This window comes from Oncorhynchus kisutch, linkage group LG27 (genome assembly GCF_002021735.2).
Source record: "Oncorhynchus kisutch isolate 150728-3 linkage group LG27, Okis_V2, whole genome shotgun sequence".
Lineage (NCBI taxonomy): Eukaryota > Metazoa > Chordata > Actinopteri > Salmoniformes > Salmonidae > Oncorhynchus > Oncorhynchus kisutch.
In genome coordinates, this window is record NC_034200.2 from 43,624,099 (window position 1) to 43,647,234 (window position 23,136).

General features: G+C 43.1%; 1 protein-coding gene across 2 annotated transcripts in view; it reads left to right on the forward strand.

Annotated features, from left to right (window-relative positions):
* The first annotated feature begins 1,713 nt into the window (after nucleotides 1-1,713).
* Nucleotides 1,714-23,136, forward strand: part of LOC109880790 (twisted gastrulation protein homolog 1-A-like) — a 40,140-nt gene continuing 18,717 nt past the window's right edge. Inside the window, exons 1-2 of one of the 2 annotated variants that reach the window (XM_031807274.1) lie at nucleotides 1,714-1,899; nucleotides 4,954-5,138. In XM_031807274.1, the coding sequence (XP_031663134.1) occupies nucleotides 1,818-1,899; nucleotides 4,954-5,138 (267 nt within the window). In that variant the 5' untranslated portion in view covers nucleotides 1,714-1,817. Of the gene's footprint in view, nucleotides 2,089-4,953; nucleotides 5,139-23,136 lie in introns of both variants that reach the window. The other variant, XM_031807275.1, reaches the window with a different exon arrangement.

The following is a 23,136-nucleotide window of genomic DNA, read 5'->3' on the forward strand; positions in this document are numbered from 1 at the left end:
AGCCTTTACTTAAATCATGTTTTTGGTCTATTGCATAGTTACAATGTGTAATCATTGATGTCCCAGGAGCAGGAGTGGTAAACACTGTTGAAGTGTATAATTATAATACATACATCATCATTATAATTATTATCATTATAATTATTATCATTATTATTATTCATATTATCATTATTATTATCATTATTATTATTATCATTATTATTATTCATATTATCATTATTATTATCATTATAATTATTATTATCATTATTATTATTATTATTATACATGCAGACACAGCATCACTCAAAGACTGGAGTTTGATACTCCTGGTATTGGATACGACTGAAAAATAACCTCAAAGACATGCATACCTAAACTGCACCTTTATTTACCAAGGTAGGGTACATGATCAGTGAATATATTCAATGTACAGGCTACAATGTGAGGATCTCATGCATCGTAATAACTACATGTATATACAACTTTGCATCCTTGGCACAAAGTTATATTATATTCTACTCAGTCCAAAGGCCTCATTCATGTCTTTCAGACTGTTTTGAAGTTGATACAACCGGCTATGATAGCTGAGGTTCTGAACTAATATTTATACCAAACGTTTTAGGGTCCCAGATCGGCTACACATCCATAGGCATACAGTTATTTTAATCCACTGCATGAAAATAGTTAGCTAGCTATGTTACTTCAACTGCATTGCATGGCAAATATCAGCAAGGCAAGATTACAAAATTGTACATTCAGCTAGCCAGCTAGCTTGCTAAATATGGATTTTTTGTGAATTAACTTTATGACAAAAAAAAAAGCATTATTGTTTGTCTCTAGAATAACTAACATTCCTGTCCACTGTACATGTTTTGCATGATTCGTTATGAAGTTATCACTTACATTTGCTTCCATCCTAGTATTTTTGTCAGCCATCTTTGCTGAAGAAAGTCTCCAGCCTTGGGTTGCATTGCGTCACATTCAATCACTGGAACCACTCGATTTGATTGGTCATCGCCCAGCGGTCTCCGCTGGTGATTTGCATAAAGTTGGAAAATGTTTTTAAAAATTCACCGCTTCCCACGCCACGTTCACGCCTGTTGCAGATTCACCCATCCCCCGACTTCAACCCTCGACTTTCGTACACAGTCAGTTGCTTTCGCCTGACACGGAACCCAAACCGGCTGCGCACGTGCGCAAATTTCTTTTGTCCCCCTACACCAACCACGATCATGACACGCATGTTAAAATATCAAAACAAACTCTGAACCAATGTCATTAATTTGGGGACAGGTCGAAAAGCATTAAACATGTGTGGCAATTTAGCTAGCTAGCTTGCACTTGCTAGCTAATGTTAATTTGTCCTATTTAGCTAGCTTGCTAGCTAATTTGTCCTGGGATATAAACATTGAAATGTTATTTTACCTGAAATGCACAAGGTCCTCTACTCTGTCAATTAATCCACACATAAAACGGCCAACCAAATCGTTTCTAGTCTCCTCCTTCCAGGCTTTTTCATCTTTGAACTTAGATCCCCATATATCTAAACTTTCATTGTATTACCACAACAACCTGCAAAACAGTTGCTCTTCCAATCACCCATGTTGCTATAACCAATGAGGAGATGGCACGTGGGTACCTGCTTCTATAAACCAATGAGGAGATGGGAGAGGTAGGACTTTCGGCACGATCTGCGTCAGAAATAGGACTGCTTTCTATTTTAGCCCTTGGCAACGCAGAAGCTCGTTGGCGCACGCGCAATAGTTGAATAACATGGATTTCTAAATGTATTTTGCGACGCTTGCGCACGCGACGTGTCCGGTCTGGTCAGCATGTTACCACTCAAACACGTCCTATGTGTCCAACTAACTAACGTACCAAGCTGCTGGACTACTCTGGATGTGAAAATGAACGGTGTGTCTTTAAGGCGTCCTACTACCCTGTAGATGTGTGTTGCTGTGGCAGAGAAACTGACGCCCGGGACCCTGTAGTCCACGTTATTATTCCATCCTGAACCGGCGAGGAAACTGGCGGCGTTGCGTTCATAGGAGATACAGCCGTCAATCAAAAACAAACGTCCCAAACTATTGCAACTCTGTCGCGGTGAGTGTTAAACAATCTCATCTTGTCTCATGTGGCGTTACTTGATGAATCGGTGTTGTGCGTACGAGGAAACGGTTTAGGTGTTCTAGGTAGGCGTTTTAGCCCTTAGGAAAGCGACGTGTAAAACGACTAGTAGAAGGTATGCTAAGCTACTTACTGTAAGTGCAGTGTCATTAACGAAATGACTATAACTTGTGGTTTTCACAATGGTCTTCTCCTCTTTCCATTGTGAAAAATGAAAGGGCAAGGCAAATGCTACTCTAATAATCTCTCACTTGGGGCACATAGATCTTCTAACTGCCCGGGCTGCTTCAGTGTATTTGTAGTAATAGAAACACACACAAAAACAACAACAAATATCACCGCTGAGACATTTTTATTCATTACATCAAATGGGAGCCTACATTATTGTCAATATGTTGTAACCGAACAGGATTTCATAACAATACTGTTTGTTATTGATTTGATAGAACTTTTTTTTATCTTGACGTAATTGCCTAATAAAGGTTGTCATTTTCGGTGTCTTGTCATAGAGGATGTAAATTCTCTGCATTATTCACAGCAGAAGCGGACTGTTCTGTGTGTATATGCAGTGGTGGGGAAAAGTACCCAGTTATCATACTTGAGTAAAAGTAAAGATATCCTTAATAGAAAACGACTCAAGTGAAAGTCAACCAGTAAAATACTACTTGAGTAAAAGTCAAAGTATTTGGTTTTAAATATACTTAAGTATCAAAAGTAAATGTATAAATCATTTCAAATGTCTTATATTAAGCAATCCAGACGGCATGAATGACTTGCTTTGTTTGATTAACGGAAAGCGACAGGCGACACCAACACTCTGATATCATTTACAAACTAGTGAGTCCTCCAGATCAACACCGGGTCCGGCCACCAGGGGGAGTCTTCACACACCAACACTCTGATATCATTTACAAACTAGTGAGTCCTCCAGATCAACACCGGGTCCGGCCACCAGGGGGAGTCTTCACACACCAACACTCTGATATCATTTACAAACTAGTGAGTCCTCCAGATCAACACCGGGTCCGGCCACCAGGGGGAGTCTTCACACACCAACACTCTGATATCATTTACAAACTAGTGAGTCCTCCAGATCAACACCGGGTCCGGCCACCAGGGGGAGTCTTCACACACCAACACTCTGATATCATTTACAAACTAGTGAGTCCTCCAGATCAACACCGGGTCCGGCCACCAGGGGGAGTCTTCACACACCAACACTCTGATATCATTTACAAACTAGTGAGTCCTCCAGATCAACACCGGGTCCGGCCACCAGGGGGAGTCTTCACACACCAACACTCTGATATCATTTACAAACTAGTGAGTCCTCCAGATCAACACCGGGTCCGGCCACCAGGGGGAGTCTTCACACACCAACACTCTGATATCATTTACAAACTAGTGAGTCCTCCAGATCAACACCGGGTCCGGCCACCAGGGGGAGTCTTCACACACCAACACTCTGATATCATTTACAAACTAGTGAGTCCTCCAGATCAACACCGGGTCCGGCCACCAGGGGGAGTCTTCACACACCAACACTCTGATATCATTTACAAACTAGTGAGTCCTCCAGATCAACACCGGGTCCGGCCACCAGGGGGAGTCTTCACACACCAACACTCTGATATCATTTACAAACTAGTGAGTCCTCCAGATCAACACCGGGTCCGGCCACCAGGGGGAGTCTTCACACACCAACACTCTGATATCATTTACAAACTAGTGAGTCCTCCAGATCAACACCGGATCCGGCCACCAGGGGGAGTCTTCACACACCAACACTCTGATATCATTTACAAACAAAGCATGTGTTTAGTGAGTCCTCCAGATCAACACCGGGTCCGGCCACCAGGGGGAGTCTTCACACACCAACACTCTGATATCATTTACAAACTAGTGAGTCCTCCAGATCAACACCGGGTCCGGCCACCAGGGGGAGTCTTCACACACCAACACTCTGATATCATTTACAAACTAGTGAGTCCTCCAGATCAACACCGGGTCCGGCCACCAGGGGGAGTCTTCACACACCAACACTCTGATATCATTTACAAACAAAGCATGTGTTTAGTGAGTCCTCCAGATCAGAGGCTGTAGGGATGACCGGGGATGTTCTCTGTTTAGTGAGTCCTCCAGATCAGAGGCAGTAGGGATGACCAGGGATGGTCTCTGTTTAGTGAGTCCTCTAGATCAGAGGCAGTAGGGATGACCGGGGATGTTCTCTGTTTAGTGAGTCCTCTAGATCAGAGGCAGTAGGGACGACCAGGGATGTTCTCTGTTTAGTGAGTCCTCTAGATCAGAGGCTGTAGGGATGACCGGGGATGTTCTCTGTTTAGTGAGTCCTCTAGATCAGAGGCTGTAGGGACGACCAGGGATGTTCTCTGTTTAGTGAGTCCTCTAGATCAGAGCCAGTAGGGATGACTGGGGATGTTCTCTGTTTAGTGAGTCCTCCAGATCAGAGGCAGTAGGGATGACCAGGGATGTTCTCTGTTTAGTGAGTCCTCTAGATCAGAGGCAGTAGGGATGACTGGGGATGTTCTCTGTTTAGTGAGTCCTCCAGATCAGAGGCAGTAGGGATGACCAGGGATGTTCTCTGTTTATTGAGTGCTCCAGATCAGAGGCAGTAGGGATGACCAGGGATGTTCTCTTGATGTGTATCAATTGGACCATTTTCTTGTCAACATGTAATGAGTACATTTGGGATGTCAGGGAAAATGTATGGAGTAAAAAGTACATTATTTTCTTTAGGAATGTAGTGAAGTATCTATCAGATTTGTATCCCCACACACACACACTCCTCCCACTAACACACTTCTGTCTTGTGTGTTGAGTCAGGTGGACAGACACACGTTGCATTGCTGTGTGTTGAGCCGACCATCAGGATGAGGCCTGGTCAGCTGTGTGTTCTGGTCCCAGCTTCCACTACCCTCCTCTTCCTCCTGGTCCTGTCAGGACCTTCTCAGACCAGCGCCTGTAACAAGGCCCTCTGCGCCTCCGACGTCAGCAAGTGCCTCATACAGGTGTGTGGTGTGTGTGCCAGCCATATCTTGGTGATGTGTAGAAGAGGGTAATGTGAACACTTGTGATGTCATCAATCCAGCCAACTTTTTTTTTTGTTGAACAGACTCAAAACCAAACTATCTTTGCATTACAACTGTGTGACTGTGTCTTGTATATATTTTTATCCTATTATTGGATTTTCACTTTTCCCTCCACTAGTTTGTTCATGTGGTTATCCAGTTGCATTATGTGCCTTTACAACACAGTGGTAAGGAAAAAGTATAAAAGACTCCCCCTGGTGGCCGGACCCGGTGTTGGAAAGCCAGGAGCTGCCATCAAGCTCTAGCGTTCTACCAGGGTTGAAAGACCCTGAGTAAAAGAAGAAAAAGGTATTTGAACCTTTTAGAATGACCTGGATTTCTGCATAAATTGGTCATAAAATGTGATCTGATCCTCATCTAGGTCACAACAACAGACACACAGTCTGATTAAACTAATAACACAAACAATGATACGTTTTCCTGTCTTTATTGAACACACCGTGTAAACATTCACAGTGCAGGGTGGGAAAAGTATGTGAACCCTTGGATTTAAAAACTGGTTGACCCTCCTTTGGCAGCAATAACCTCAACCAAACTTTTTCTCTAGTTGCGGATCAGACCTCCTCAACGGTCAGGAGGAATTTTGGACCATTCCTCTTTACAAAACTGTTTCAGTTCAGCAATATTCTTGGTATAATAATATTCTTGGTATGTTTGGTGTGAACCGCTCCCTGGAGGTCATGCCACAGCATCTCAATCGGGTTGAGGTCAGGACTGACTGGGCCACCCCAGAAGGTCAGGACTGACTGGGCCACCCCAGAAGGTCAGGACTGACTGGGCCACCCCAGAAGGTCAGGACTGACTGGGCCACCCCAGAAGGCATATTTTCTTCTGTTCAAGACATTCTGTTGTAGATTTACTTCTGTGTTTTTGGGTTGTTGTCCTGTTGCATCACCCAACGTCTGTTGAGCTTCAATTGGCGGACAGATAGCCTTACATTCTCATGAACAATGTCTTGATGAACTTGGGAATTCATTTTTTCGTCAACGATAGCAAGCTGTCCAGACCCTGAGGCAGCAAAGCAGCCCCAAACCATGACGCTCCCTCCACCAGACTTTACAGTTGGAATGAGGTTTTGATGTTGGTGTGCTGGGCCTTTTTTTTCTCCACACATAGTGTTGTATGTTCCTTCCAAACAACACAACTGTAGTTTCATCTGTCCACAGAATATTTTTCCAGTAGCGCTGTGGAACATCCAGGTGCTCCTTTGCAAACTTCAGATGTGCAGCAATGTTTTTTTTTGGACAGCAGTGGCTTCTTCCGTGGTGTCCTCCCATAAACACCATTCTTGTTTCATGTTCTACGTTTTGTAGACTTGTCAACAGAGATGTTATCATGTTCCAGAGATTTCTGTAAGTCTTTAGCTGACACTCTAGGATTCTTCTTAACCTCATTGAGAATTCTGCACTGTGATCTTGCAGTCATCTTTGCAGGACAGCCACTCCTAGGGAGAGTAGCAACCGTGGTGAAATTTCTCCATTTATAGACAATTTGTCTTACCGTGGACTGTCTTTTAGAGATACTTTTGTAACCCTTTCCAGCTTTATGCAGGGCAACAACTCTTAATCTTAGGTCTTCTGAGATCTATTTTCTTCGAGGCATGGTTCACATCAGGCAACGCTTCTTGTGAATAGCAAACTCATTGTGATTTTAAAACATTTAAAACATTTTTTTTTTTAAATGGGGCAGAGCAGCTCTAACCAACATCTCCAATCTCGTCTCATTGATTAGACTCCAGGTTAGCTGACTCCTGACTCCAATTAGCTTTTGGAGAAGTCATTAGCCTAGGGGTTCACATACTTTTTCCAACCTACAATGTGAATGTTTAAATGATGTATTCAATATAGACAAGAAAAATACAATAATTTGTGTGTTGTTAGTTTAAGCCCACTGTGTTTGTCTATTGATGTGACTTAGATTAAGATCAGATCAAATGTTATGTCATATTTATGCAGAAATCCAGGTAATTCCTGAGGGTTCATACACCTTTTCCTTGCCACTGTAATTCTATACATTATTCCATAAAAACAACAGCTATTCACTCTTAGAAAATAAGCTGCTTATCTATAATCTAAAAGTGTTCTTTGACTTTCCCCATAGGAGAACCCTTTATGGTTCCAGGTAGAACCCTTTATGGTTCCAGGTAGAACCCTTTATGGTTCCAGGTAGAACCCTTTATGGTTCCAGGTAGAACCCTTTATGGTTCCAGGTAGAACCCTTTATGGTTCCAGGTAGAACCCTTTATGGTTCCAGGTAGAACCCTTTATGGTTCCAGGTAGAACCCTTTATGGTTCCAGGTAGAACCCTTTTTGGTTCCAGGTAGAACCCTTTTTGGTTCCAGGTAGAACCCTTTTTGGTTCCAGGTAGAACCCTTTTCGGTTCCAGGTAGAACCCTTTTCGGTTCCAGGTAGAACCATTTTCGGTTCCAGGTAGAACCCTTTCCACAGAGGGTTCTACATTTACAATATAGCTGGGTTCTACAGCTACAATCTGTAGCTGCAGTTCTTTGAACTACAACAGGCAGAAATACACTCAGACACACTGAACTGTACTACACTGTTCACACTGCATTTGTTTTCTATGTTAACTTTTACCATATAACCTTCTTGTTGAATAGCCTTTTCTCTTTTTCAGTTACCATTTAAATATTGTCTTAGGATATATCATAATGTTTAACATATGTTTGATGCTACAGAGCCTATGCAGCTTATAATCATTTCTAGGGGAGTTTTTCCTAGCCACCGTGCTTCTACACCTGCATCTCTAGGTTTCTTCCTAGGTTCCTGCCTTTCTAGGGGAGTTTTTCCTAGCCACCGTGCTTCTACACCTGCATCTCTAGGTTTCTTCCTAGGTTCCTGCCTTTCTAGGGGAGTTTTTCCTAGCCACCGTGCTTCTTACACCTGCATTGCTTGCTGTTTGGAGGGGTTTTAGGCTGGGTTTCTGTACAGCACTTTGAGACATCAGCTGATGTAAGAAGGGCTTTATAAATACATTTGATTTGATATAAATATGTAATGTGAATCCAGAAAGACAGACAACCTTCGAAGGTCGATAGAAAAGGTCCATGGTGGTTTTGTGCAGAGCCACTCTGGCTGTGTTTTACAGCCCGATCTGATTTGTCAAAAGCGAACTAGCTAACTTGCTTAGTCAAGCCTAGCTAACATTACGTTCCTCTTCTTGTGCAGTTGTGGCGTTTAGGTCTGGAAATGATTGATTTCTAGGATGGAGAAGCTGTCTGAAGTTAAGTATGAGGATTCCAGTAGGGTATTTATGTAGCACACAGGAGGACATTTGTTTTCTCTGATTATTAGGTGTGCTTGCTGAAGGCAAAGCACGACTCTCGATATGTTACATAGTCATTTTGATATTTGATTTCTGTAGCCCGCTCTAGAGCTTAAACGGTTTGTAAGCTATTAACGCCAAAAACCAACTTCCAAATGTCCAGACTGCACCAACTCGGTTTGTTTTGATGTTTTAACTAACATTTATATTTTTTGAATTATAACAATATTTAAATGAGCCCTCAATGCATTTCACTGGCAATTTTTTTTTTTTTTACCATCTACTTGAATGGTATTTTTTTGGGGACCTAGCTCCTCCTACACCATTTTAAGCTATCAACACCAAACCAATGTTGCGATGTTCAGACTGGCCCGACTGATTGTCAAAGGATATTTGATACTATGTATAATCTTTGAATTATAACCATTTAAAACCATATAAATAATAATAGTTTCTATCCCAGATGCTCCTTGATAAATTAAACTACAACTCCCAGATGCTCCTTGATAAATTAAACTACAACTTTCAGATGCTCCTTGATAAATTAAACTACAACTCCCAGATGCTCCTTGATAAATTAAACTACAACTCCCAGATGCTCCTTGATAAATTAAACTACAACTCCCAGATGCTCCTTGATAAATTAAACTACAACTCCCAGATGCTCCTTGATAAATTAAACTACAACTTTCAGATGCTCCTTGATAAATTAAACTACAACTTCCAGATGCTCCTTGATAAATTAAACTACAACTCCCAGATGCTCCTTGATAAATTAAACTACAACTTTCAGATGCTCCTTGATAAATTAAACTACAACTTCCAGATGCTCCTTGATAAATTAAACTACAACTCCCAGATGCTCCTTGATAAATTAAACTACAACTTCCAGATGCTCCTAGATAAATTAAACTACAACTTCCAGATGCTCCTTGATAAATTAAACTACAACTTCCAGATGCTCCTTGATAAATTAAACTACAACTTCCAGATGCTCCTTGATAAATTAAACTACAACTTCCAGATGCTCCTTGATAAATTAAACTACAACTTCCAGATGCTCCTTGATAAATTAAACTACAACTTCCAGATGCTCCTTGATAAATTAAACTACAACTTCCAGATGCTCCTTGATAAATTAAACTACAACTTCCAGATGCTCCTTGATAAATTAAACTACAACTTTCAGATGCTCCTTGATAAATTAAACTACAACTTTCAGATGATCCTTGATAAATTAAACTACAACTTTCAGATGCTCCTTGATAAATTAAACTACAACTTTCAGATGCTCCTTGATAAATTAAACTACAACTTTCAGGTGATCCTTGATAAATTAAACTACAACTTTCAGGTGATCCTTGATAAATTAAACTACAACTTTCAGATGCTCCTTGATAAATTAAACTACAACTTTCAGATGCTCCTTGATAAATTAAACTACAACTTTCAGGTGATCCTTGATAAATTAAACTACAACTTTCAGATGCTCCTTGATAAATTAAACTACAACTTTCAGGTGATCCTTGATAAATTAAACTACAACTTTCAGATGCTCCTTGATAAATTAAACTACAACTTTCAGGTGATCCTTGATAAATTAAACTACAACTTTCAGGTGATCCTTGATAAATTAAACTACAACTTTCAGGTGATCCTTGATAAATTAAACTACAACTTTCAGGTGATCCTTGATAAATTAAACTACAACTTTCAGATGCTCCTTGATAAATTAAACTACAACTTTCAGGTGATCCTTGATAAATTAAACTACAACTTTCAGGTGATCCTTGATAAATTAAACTACAACTTTCAGGTGATCCTTGATAAATTAAACTACAACTTTCAGGTGATCCTTGATAAATTAAACTACAACTTTCAGGTGATCCTTGATAAATTAAACTACAACTTTCAGGTGATCCTTGATAAATTAAACTACAACTTTCAGGTGATCCTTGATAAATTAAACTACAACTCCCAGATGCTCCTTGATAAATTAAACTACAACTTTCAGATGCTCCTTGATAAATTAAACTACAACTCCCAGATGCTCCTTGATAAATTAAACTACAACTTTCAGATGCTCCTTGATAAATTAAACTACAACTCCCAGATGCTCCTTGATAAATTAAACTACAACTTCCAGATGCTCCTAGATAAATTAAACTACAACTTCCAGATGCTCCTTGATAAATTAAACTACAACTTCCAGATGCTCCTTGATAAATTAAACTACAACTTCCAGATGCTCCTTGATAAATTAAACTACAACTTCCAGATGCTCCTTGATAAATTAAACTACAACTTCCAGATGCTCCTTGATAAATTAAACTACAACTTCCAGATGCTCCTTGATAAATTAAACTACAACTTTCAGATGCTCCTTGATAAATTAAACTACAACTTTCAGATGATCCTTGATAAATTAAACTACAACTTTCAGATGCTCCTTGATAAATTAAACTACAACTTTCAGATGCTCCTTGATAAATTAAACTACAACTTTCAGGTGATCCTTGATAAATTAAACTACAACTTTCAGGTGATCCTTGATAAATTAAACTACAACTTTCAGATGCTCCTTGATAAATTAAACTACAACTTTCAGATGCTCCTTGATAAATTAAACTACAACTTTCAGATGCTCCTTGATAAATTAAACTACAACTTTCAGATGCTCCTTGATAAATTAAACTACAACTTTCAGGTGATCCTTGATAAATTAAACTACAACTTTCAGGTGATCCTTGATAAATTAAACTACAACTTTCAGGTGATCCTTGATAAATTAAACTACAACTTTCAGGTGATCCTTGATAAATTAAACTACAACTTTCAGGTGATCCTTGATAAATTAAACTACAACTTTCAGGTGATCCTTGATAAATTAAACTACAACTTTCAGGTGATCCTTGATAAATTAAACTACAACTTTCAGGTGATCCTTGATAAATTCTCTCTCTCTCTCCCAAAAAAAAACGTTTTTTAAAACTATAAACAATTAAATTAGCATAAAATAAATAATCAACACTAACTCTTTAACTGTTCAGTCTAGAAACACAAAAAACAACTTTCACAAGTTCAGGCTATCCTAACTTTTCAATTCTTAAACACTTATCAACGATAACTATATACATCATTACAACCTTAGTCTTAACTGGATTTAACATTTTTATTTTAGTACATGTATTAAAAAAATTTAAACCGGAATCCTTATTTACACAAGTATTCAATATAACCTGTATATGTTTCTAGATTAGCATAAAATAACCCACCAACAGTAACCCTTGAACCGTTCAAGCTAGAGACACCAAACCAACTTTTACATCTTCAGGCTAGCCTAACTACAACTCTTAAAAGATGTTTATAAACAGTGATAATTAGCATACATTTGCATGAAACTTCATGGATTTCTAGTTTCCTTTTAAAAATGATATTCTAACCAAAGGTTCCTGTTTTGATAAATGTAATAGTGGGTTAGGTCTGCTCTCTATTAGCTAATAGCAGACCTAGTTTCCTCCCTGTTTCACACCTGGTAGTTCTCTGTAACCTAGAGGGCAACCAGTGGTCCATCTCCTCTATACCACCCACCTGGTAGTGTGGTGGATGGAACTACCAGCTCTCTGTAACCTCGAGGTTAACCAGTGGGTCTGTCTCCTCTATACCACCCACCTGGTAGTGTGGTGGATGGAACTACCAGCTCTCTGTAACCTCGAGGTTAACCAGTGTGTCCATCTCCTCTATACCACCCACCTGGTAGTGTGGTGGATGGGACTACCAGCTCTCTGTAACCTCGAGGTTAACCAGTGTGTCCATCTCCTCTATACCACCCACCTGGTAGTGTGGTGGATGGGACTACCAGCTCTCTGTAACCTAGAGGGCAACCAGTGGGTCCATCTCCTCTATACCATGTTTCACACCTGGTAGTTTGGTGGATGGGACTACCAGCTCTCTGTAACCTAGAGGGCAACCAGTGGTCCATCTCCTCTATACCACCCACCTGGTAGTGTGGTGGATGGGACTACCAGCTCTCTGTAACCTAGAGGGCAACCAGTGGGTCCATCTCCTCTATACCATGTTTCACACCTGGTAGTTTGGTGGATGGGACTACCAGCTCTCTGTAACCTAGAGGGCAACCAGTGGTCCATCTCCTCTATACCATGTTTCACACCTGGTAGTGTGGTGGATGGGACTACCAGTTCTCTGTAACCTAGAGGGCAACCAGTGGTCCATCTCCGCTATACCATGTTTCACACCTGGTAGTGTGGTGGATGGGAACCAGTGGTCCATCTCCTCTATACCATGTTTCACACCTGGTAGTGTGGTGGATGGCAACCAGTGGTCCATCTCCTCTATACCATGTTTCACACCTGGTAGTGTGGTGGATGGCAACCAGTGGTCCATCTCCTCTATACCATGTTTCACACCTGGTAGTGTGGTGGATGGCAACCAGTGGTCCATCTCCTCTATACCATGTTTCACACCTGGTAGTGTGGTGGATGGCAACCAGTGGTCCATCTCCTCTGTACCATGTTTCACACCTGGTAGTGTGGTGGATGGCAACCAGTGGTCCATCTCCTCTATACCATGTTTCACACCTGGTAGTGTGGTGGATGGCAACCAGTGGTCCATCTCCTCTATACCATGTTTCACACCTGGTAGTGTGGTGGATGGCAACCAGTGGTCCATCTCCTCTATACCATGTTTCACACCTGGTAGTGTGGTGGATGGCAACCAGTGGTCCATCTCCTCTATACCATGTTTCACACCTGGTAGTGTGGTGGATGGCAACCAGTGGTCCATCTCCTCTATACCATGTTTCACACCTGGTAGTGTGGTGGATGGCAACCAGTGGTCCATCTCCTCTATACCAGGTCTCTTGTAGGATGAGAATGTCTGTATTTTTATTTGGTGAAGTCTGGGTTCCTGCTCCTTAGGCCAAAGCCAGATGAACTCCCTCTCTCTCTGTCTCTGTCAATTCCAAGGGCTTTATTGGCATGGGAAATATGTTTACATTTCCAAAGCAAGTGAAATAGATAATAAACAAAAGTGAAATAAACAATATAAAATGAACAGTAAACATTACACTCACACATTTCAAATGTCATATGTCTATATACAGTGTTGTAAAGATGTACAAATAGTTAAAGTACAAAAGGGAAAATAAATATAGGTTGAAGAACAAACACCATTGTAAATACACTGGTTGACCTTTTTTCTTGTGGCAACAGGTCACAAATCTTGCTGCTGTGATGACACACTGGTATGTAACCCAGTTGATATGAGAGTTTATCAGAATTGGATTTGTTTTCAAATTCTTTGTGGGAAATATGTGTCTCTAATATGGTCATACAGTTTGGCAGGAGGTTAGGAAGTGCAGCTCAGTTTCCTCCTCATTTTGTGGGCAGTGGGCACATAGCCTGTCTCTCTACCACCACATCTTTCCATGCATGAAACCTGTCTGTAGACACTGGATATTCCGTGTGTGTTCTGAGTATTTATAGACTTGCTGCTTTGAACTCTCAGACGCTTGTTAACTTGTCCGTGAAAGCAACAGTCTCTCCTAGTGATTTAATGGGCTAGTGACACATCCACAACAACCAGAGTCATTGGTCTGGGGGGGGGGGCAGTGCCCCTGTGACAACAATTTTGGACCCCCTTGTGGCCCACCTAAATGTGGAGTACGAAATAATTTTTACATCACTAATTTTTGCTATTGTTCTTTTTTTACATATGTTATTAGACAGTGGCAACGATGATGATTATGAACATGGCCTTTTGCCTGCTAATGCCTGCAATGCAGTGAAGAAAACAATATGACAACAATAATGTCTATGTAACTTGCCCCTCTAACAGTACAACTGGCCCCAGCTTGGCCCACCACAGTTGAAATGGTCTAGAACCACCACTGTAGGCCGGCCCAGCGGCTTGTTCAATCCAGACCCGTAGCCTGCCCTGTCTGTGTGAAGTCGTTGTGGTGTTAGCTGTAGCCTGCCCTGTCTGTGTGAAGTCGTTGTGGTGTTAGCTGTAGCCTGCCCTGTCTGTGTGAAGTCGTTGTGTGGTGTTAGCTGTAGCCTGCCCTGTCTGTGTGAAGTCGTTGTGGTGTTAGCTGTAGCCTGCCCTGTCTGTGTGAAGTCGTTGTGTGGTGTTAGCTGTAGCCTGCCCTGTCTGTGTGAAGTCGTTGTGTGGTGTTAGCTGTAGCCTGCCCTGTCTGTGTGAAGTCCGTTGTGGTGTTAGCTGTAAGTCTCCAACTTCCAGTCTACTCACTCCAGACCTCCAGACCCAGCCAGATGTTAGTAGGGTGGGGCAGCAATTTCACAGTTCTACATGACTACTGCCCTGTCTGTGTGAAGTCGTTGTGGTGTTAGCTGTTGGGCAAGGCTACACACACACGCTCTGTCTGCACACACGCTCTGTCTGCACACACGCTCTGTCTGCACACACGCTCTGTCTACAAATCAAATCAAAATGTATTTGTCACATACACATGGTTAGCAGATGTTAATGTGAGTGTAGCGAAATGCTTGTGCTTCTAGTTCTGACAATGCAGTAATAACCAACGAGTAATCTAGCTAACAATTCCAAAACTACTACCTTATAGACACAAGTGTAAAGGGATAAAGAATATGTACATAGATATATGAATGAGTGATGGTACAGAGCGGCATAGGCAAGATGCAGTAGATGGTATCGAGTACAGTATATACATATGAGATGAATAATGCAGGGTATGTAAACATTATATTAAGTAGCATTGTTTAAAGTGGCTAGTGATATATTTTACATCAATTCCCATTATTAAAGTGGCTGGAGTTGAGTACGTGTGTTGGCAGCAGCCACTCAATGTTAGTGGTGGCTGTTTAACAGCCTGATGGCCTTGAGATAGAAGCTGTTTTTCAGTCTCTCAGTCCCAGCTTTGATGCACCTGTACTGACCTCGCCTTCTGGACGATAGCGGGGTGAATAGGCAGTGGCTCGGGTGGTTGTTGTCCTTGATGATCTTTATGGCCTTCCTGTGACATCGGGTGGTGTAGGTGTCCTGGAGGGCAGGTAGTTTTCCCCCCGTGATGCGTTGTGCAGACCTCACTACCCTCTGGAGAGCCTTACGGTTGTGGGCGGAGCAGTTGCCGTACCAGGCGGTGATACAGCCCGACAGGATGCTCTCGATTGTGCATCTGTAGAAGTTTGTGAGTGCTTTTGGTGACAAGCCGAATTTCTTCAGCCTCCTGAGGTTGAAGAGGCGCTGCTGCGCCTTCTTCACGATGCTGTCTGTGTGGGTGGACCAATTCAGTTTGTCTGTGTATGCCGAGGAACTTAACTTACTACCCTCTCCACTACTGTTCCATCGATGTGGATAGGGGGGTGTTCCCTCTGCTGTTTCCTGAAGTCCACAATCATCTCCTTAGTTTTGTTGATGTTGAGTGTGAGGTTATTTTCCTGACACCACACTCCGAGGGCCCTCACCTCCTCCCTGTAGGCCGTATCGTCGTTGTTGGTAATCAAGCCTACCACTGTTGTGTCATCCGCAAACTTGATGATTGAGTTGGAGGCGTGCGTGGCCACGCAGTCGTGGGTGAACAGGGAGTACAGGAGAGGGCTCAGAACGCACCCTTGTGGGGCCCCAGTGTTGAGGATCAGCGGGGTGGAGATGTTGTTACCTACCCTCACCACCTGGGGGTGGCCCGTCAGGAAGTCCAGTACCCAGTTGCACAGGGCGGGGTCTCGAGCTTGATGACGAGTTTGGAGGGTACTATGGCGTTAAATGCTGAGCTGTAGTCGATGAACAGCATTCTCACATAGGTATTCCTCTTGTCTTTGTTGTATGCTCACACTGCTATGCTTTATCTTGGCCAGGTCGCAGTTGCAAATGAGAACTTGTTCTCAACTAGCCTACCTGGTTAAATAAAGGTGAAATAAATAAAAAATAAAATAAAATTGTCCAGATGGGTTAGGGCAGTGTGCAGTGTGGTTGAGATTGCATCGTCTGTGGAACTATTTGGGCGGTAAGCAAATTGGAGTGGGTCTAGGGTGGAGGTGATATGGAGGTGATATGGTCCTTGACTAGTCTCTCAAAGCACTTCATGATGACGGAAGTGAGTGCTACGGGGCGGTAGTCGTTTAGCTCAGTTACCTTAGCTTTCTTGGGAACAGGAACAATGGTGACCAGCCAGCTGGTCTGCGCATGCTCGGAGGGCGTGGCTGGGGATGCCGTCTGGGCCTGCAGCCTTGCGAGGGTTAACACGTTTAAATGTTTTACTCACCTCGGCTGCAGTGAAGGAGAGTCTGCATATTTTGGTTGCGGGCCGTGTCAGTGGCACTGTATTGTCCTTAAAGCGGGCAAAAAAGTTATTTAGTCTGCCTGGGAGCAAGGCATCCTGGTCCGTGACGGGGCTGGTTTTCTTTTTGTAATCCGTGATTGACTGTAGACCCTGCCACATACCTCTTGTGTCTGAGACGTTGAATTGAGATTCTACTTTGTCTCTATACTGACGCTTAGCTTGTTTGATTGCCTTGCGGAGGGAATAGCTACACTGTTTGTATTCTATCATGTTTCCGGTCACCTTGCCCTGATTAAAAGCAGTAGTTCGCGCTTTCAGTTTCACGCGAATGCTGCCATCAATCCACGGTTTCTGGTTTGGGAATGTTTTAATTGTTGCTATGGGAACGACATCTTCAACGCACGTTCTAATGAACTCGCTCACCGAATCAGCGTATTCATCAATGTTGTTGTTTGACGCAATACGAAACATATCCCAGTCCACGTGATGGAAGCAGTTTTGGAGCGTGGAATCAGATTGGTAGGACCGGCGTTGAACAGACCTCAGCGTGGGATCTTCTTGTTTTAGCTTTTGTCTGTAGGCCGGGAGCAACATAATGGAGTCGTGGTAGCTTTTCTGAAAGGAGGGCGGGGCAGGGCCTTATATGCATCGCGGAAGTTAGAATAGCAATGATCCAAGGTTTTACCAGCCCTGGTTGCGCAATCGATATGCTGATACAATTTAGGGAGTCTTGTTTTCAGATTAGCCTTGTTAAAATCCCCAGCTACAATGAATGCAGCCTCAGGATATGTGGATTCCAGTTTGCAAAGAGTCAAAAAGTTCGTTCAGAGCCATCGATGTGTCTGCTTGGGGGGGAATATATACGGCTGTGATTATAATCGAAGAGATTTCCCTTGGTAGATAATGCGGTCGACATTTGATCGTGAGGAATTCTAAATCAGGTGAACAGAGCTCTGTCTGCACACGCACACGCTCTGTCTGCACACGCACACGCTCTGTCTGCACACGCACACTCTCTGTCTGCACACGCACACTCTCTGTCTGCACACGCACGCTCTGTCGGCACACGCTCTGTCGGCACACGCTCTGTCGGCACACGCTCTGTCGGCACACGCTCTGTCGGCACACGCTCTGTCGGCACACGCTCTGTCGGCACACGCTCTGTCGGCACACGCTCTGTCGGCACACGCGTTCTCCTCCAACCGACTACTTTCTGCAGTCGTGGCCAAAAGTTTTTATAAAGACTCAAATATTAATTTCCACAAAGTTTGCTGCTTCAGTGTCTTTAGATATTTTTTGTCAGATGTTACTATGGAATACTGAAGTATAATTACAAGCATTTTCATAAGTGTCAAAGGCTTTTATTGACAATTACATGAAGTTGATGCGAAGAGTCAATATTTGCAGTGTTGACCCTTCTTTTTCAAGACCTCTGCAATCTGCGCTGGCATGCTGTCAATTAACTTCTGGGCCACATGATGGCAGCCCAGTTTCCTGGCCATGGACCCAAAATATCAATGTTTTGTTTCCCGAGCCACTTAGTTATCACTTTTGCCTTATGGCAAGGTGCTCCATCATGCTGGAAAAGGCATTGTTCATTTATCAAACTGTTCCTGGATGGTTGGGAGAAGTTGCTCTCGGAGGATGTGTTGGTACAATTCTTTATTCATGGCTGTGTTAGGCAAAATTGTGAGTGAGCCCACTCCCTTGGCAGAGAAGCAACCCCACACATGAATGGTCTCAGGATGCTTTACTTTTGGCATGACACAGGACTGATGGTAGCGCTCACCTTGTCTTCTCCGGACAAGCTTTTTTCCAGATGCCCCAATCAATCGGAAAGGGGATTCATCAGATAAAATGACTTTACCCCAGTCCTCAGCAGTCCAATCCCGATACCTTTATCAGAATATCAGTCTGTCCCTGATGTTTTTCCTGGAGAGAAGTGGCTTCTTTGCTGCCCTTCTTGACACCAGGCCATCATCCAAAAGTCAGATGCACTCACACCTGCCTGCTGCCATTCCTGAGCAAGCTTTGTACTGGTGGTGCCCCGATCCCACAGTTGAATCAACTTTAGGAGACGGTCCTGGCGCTTGCTGGACTTTCCTGGGCGCCCTGAAGCCTTTTTCACAACAATTGAATGGCTCTACTTGAAGATCTTGATGATCTGATAAATGGTTGATTTAGGTGCAATCTTATTGGCAGCAATATCCTTGCCTGTGAAGCCCTTTTTGTGCAAAGCAATGATGAAGGCACATGTTTCCTTGCAGGTAACCATGGTTGACAGAGGAAGAGCAATGATTCCAAGTGTAACCGTATAACTTTAGACTGTTCCCTCGCCCATACCCGTGCGCGTACCAGGGACCCTCTGCACACTTCAACAACAGTCACCCTCGAAGCATCGTTACCCATCGCTCCACAAAAGCCGCGGCCCTTGCAGAGCAAGGGGAACCACTACTTCAAGGTCTCAGAGCAAGTGACGTCACCGATTGAAACACTATTTAGCGTGCACCACCGCTAACTAAGCTAGCGTTTCACATCCATTACACAAGCACCACCCTCCTTTTGAAGCTTCCAGTCTGTTATTCAAACTCAATCAACATGACAGACTGATCTCCAGCCTTGTCCTCGTCAACACTCACACCTGTGTTAACGAGAGAATCACTGACATGATGTCAGCTGGTCCTTTTGTGACAGGGCTGAAATGCAGTGGAAATGTTTTTTGGGGCGGGGATTCAGTTCATTTGCATGGGAAAATGGGACTTTGCAATTCATCTGATCACTCTTCATAACATTCTGAACTATATGCAAATTGCCATCATACAAACTGAGGCAGCAGATTTTGTGAAAATTAATATTTGTGTCATTCTCAACTTTTGGCCATGACTGTTGTATACACTTTCTCCTCCGACTGACCTCCAACGGACTACTTTCTAGTATACACATTCTCTTTCAAGCTCCACTCTTAATTTCACTTCCAGATTGCTGTTCTTTTCAACACGTCGCTACAGAATTAGACCGCTTCTCTGAGTACTTTGGTCTGTTTAGCTGGGTCAGTAACGGCCTGTTTAGCTGGGTCAGTAACGGCCTGTTTAGCTGGGTCAGTAACGGCCTGTTTAGCTGGGTCAGTAACGGCCTGTTTAGCTGGGTCAGTAACGGCCTGTTTAGCTGAGTCCGTAACGGCCTGTTTAGCTGGGTCCGTAACGGCCTGTTTAGCTGGGTCCGTAACGGCCTGTTTAGCTGGGTCCGTAACGGCCTGTTTAGCTGGGTCCGTAACGGCCTGTTTAGCTGGGTCCGTAACTGTTGATCACACTGAGAGTTCACTGTATTTTACAGTTGGAGAATCATCAACTGTTATCTTCCTCATCTTTCCTCCCGAATACCTTCAAGGTTACTGGACATACAAGCGTTCATATTACCACTGATTTGCAGTGATATGCATTTTGAGAGGCAAACACTTCCATAGTTCCATTTCAGTAGCCTGTCTAACTAGTCAAAGCAGAAATAGGGCTTTAGTCGTGAAACATTGAGACTGTATTTCCATGACGAAGGAGAGTATCGGAGAGAATAATCTTTCCTCCTTACTGGCTCCATATGTGTTTACTGGACAAGCAGTCCACCCCAGAAGGAGTCATAACAAACACTTATATGGTTGCTATGAAAGTCTGTGCGTGCCATCGATCATATCTGTAGACAGCACTGTGTTCAAGGGGAATTTCACCCTGGGGAAAATTTGGGCTTGTTTTCATAATGTCCGAGGCATTTCTAGGACAGTGAGATGTGTTTCACACACAATTGCCCAGGAGGAATGCAGGTCTGAGTGATGGCTTTTGGAAGGCAGGTCAGAGTGATGGCTTTTGGAAGGCAGGTCAGAGTGATGGCTTTTGGAAGGCAGGTCAGAGTGATGGCTTTGGAAGGCAGGTCAGATGGCTTTTGGAAGGCAGGTCAGAGTGATGGCTTTTGGAAGGCAGGTCAGAGTGATGGCTTTTGGAAGGCAGGTCAGAGTGATGGCTTTTGGAAGGCAGGTCAGAGTGATGGCTTTTGGAAGGCAGGTCAGAGTGATGGCTTTTGGAAGGCAGGTCAGAGTGATGGCTTTTGGAAGGCAGGTCAGAGTGATGGCTTTTGGAAGGCAGGTCAGAGTGATGGCTTTTGGAAGGCAGGTCAGAGTGATGGCTTTTGGAAGGCAGGTCAGAGTGATGGCTTTTGGAAGGCAGGTCAGAGTGATGGCTTTTGGAAGGCAGGTCAGAGTGATGGCTTTTGGAAGGCAGGTCAGAGTGATGGCTTTTGGAAGGCAGGTCAGGGGGGTGATGGCGGCTTTTGGAAGGCAGGTCAGGGGGGTGATGGCGGCTTTTGGAAGGCAGGTCAGGGGGGTGATGGCGGCTTTTGGAAGGCAGGTCAGGGGGGTGATGGCGGCTTTTGGAAGGCAGGTCAGGGGGGTGATGGCGGCTTTTGGAAGGCAGGTCAGGGGGGGTGATGGCGGCTTTTGGAAGGCAGGTCAGGGTGGCTTCTGGTGTATTGATGGGGGGGGGGGGGGGGCAGATCTCATAATGCATGTATTCCTGCTTTGTGGCATTTCCCAAAGGCTCTATGGGATACTGATCACACTATACGTTTTTAGATGTGGTTGTCCTTGTTCAATTGAGCCATTGGACTTACAGTGGGGCAAAAAAGTATTTAGTCAGCCACCAATTGTGCAAGTTCTCCCACTTAAAAAGATGAGAGGCCTGTAAATTTCATCATAGGTACACTTCAACTATGACAGACAAAATTAGAAAGAAATACTTATTTTCACCATAATTTGCAAATAAATTCATAAAAAATCCTACAATGTGATTTTATGGATTTTTTTTCTTCTCATTTTGTCTGTCATAGTTGAAGTGTACCTATGATAAAAATTACAGGCCTCATCTTTTTTAAGTGGGAGAACTTGCACAATTGGTGGCTGACTAAATACTTTTTTGCCCCACTGTATTTAAGAGATGTTCATATCTGCAGATTCACTCACTAAATATACAAACTGACATGTTTTTCCCTGTCTCTGACAGACAGACTACAACTGGGTGGTGCTTTATGTTCTGGCCCCGTCGCTCCCCAAGGTCGTTTATCTACTGAAACCCGTATTGTGTATTGCTGGCTAACAGATATTTTTATGTTTGCTAACTTAGGTAGGTTACATTAGCTAGCTAGCTAGACATATCTATGATCTATTGTATCTCGATTGTAAAACCTCTTCTCTTTTTAGTCATAGATATTAGAGGTCGACCGATTTATGATTTTTGATACTAATTATTGGGGGACCAAAAAAAGCAGATACCGATTAAACAGACGATATATATATATATTTATTTATTTATTTGTAATAATGACAATTACAATAATACTGAATGAACTTTATTTTTACTTAATATAATACACATTGGATGTTCTTATAGGCACTATAGTATGGCCAGCCTAATCTCAGGAGTTGATAGGCTTGAAGTCATAAACAGTGCTGTGCTTCAAGCATTGCTAAGAGCTGCTGGCAAACGCAGGAAAGTGCTGTTTGAATGAATGCTTACGAGCCTGCTGCTGCCTACCACCGCTCAGTCAGACTGCTCTATCAAATATCAAGTCATAGACTTAGTTATAATAAACGCACAGAAATACTAGCCTTTGGTAATTAATATGGTAGAATCTGGAAACTATAATTTCGAAAACAAAACGTTTATTCTTTCAGTGAAATAAATTCTTCTTTTTGCTGATTATCTGGTGCTTCTGTCCCCAACCAAGGAGGACCTACAGCAGCACCTAGAGAGTCTATCAGACCTGGGCCCTGACTGACCTGGGCCCTGACTGACCTGGGCCCTGACTGACCTGGGCTCTGACTGACCTGGGCTCTGACTGACCTGGGCTCTGACTGACCTGGGCTCTGACTGACCTGGGCTCTGACTGACCTGGGCTCTGACTGACCTGGGCTCTGACTGACCTGGGCTCTGACTGACCTGGGCCCTGACTGACCTGGGCCCTGACTGACCTGGGCCCTGACTGACCTGGGCTCTGACTGACCTGGGCTCTGACTGACCTGGGCTCTGACTGACCTGGGCCCTGACAGTAAAATCTCAGTAAGACAAAAATAATGGTATTCCAAAGAAAGGTCCAGTTGCCAGGACAACAAATACAATTTCCACCCAGACATCATTTTCCCTAGAGCAGACAAAAAAATATATACCTACCTCGGCCTAAACATCATCACCACAGGTAACTTCCACAAAGCTGTGAACGATCTGAGAGACAAGGCAGGAAAGAACATTAAAATTTGACATACCAATTAGAATCTGTCAAAAAAATATACTTCAATCAGTTATAGAACCCATTGCCATC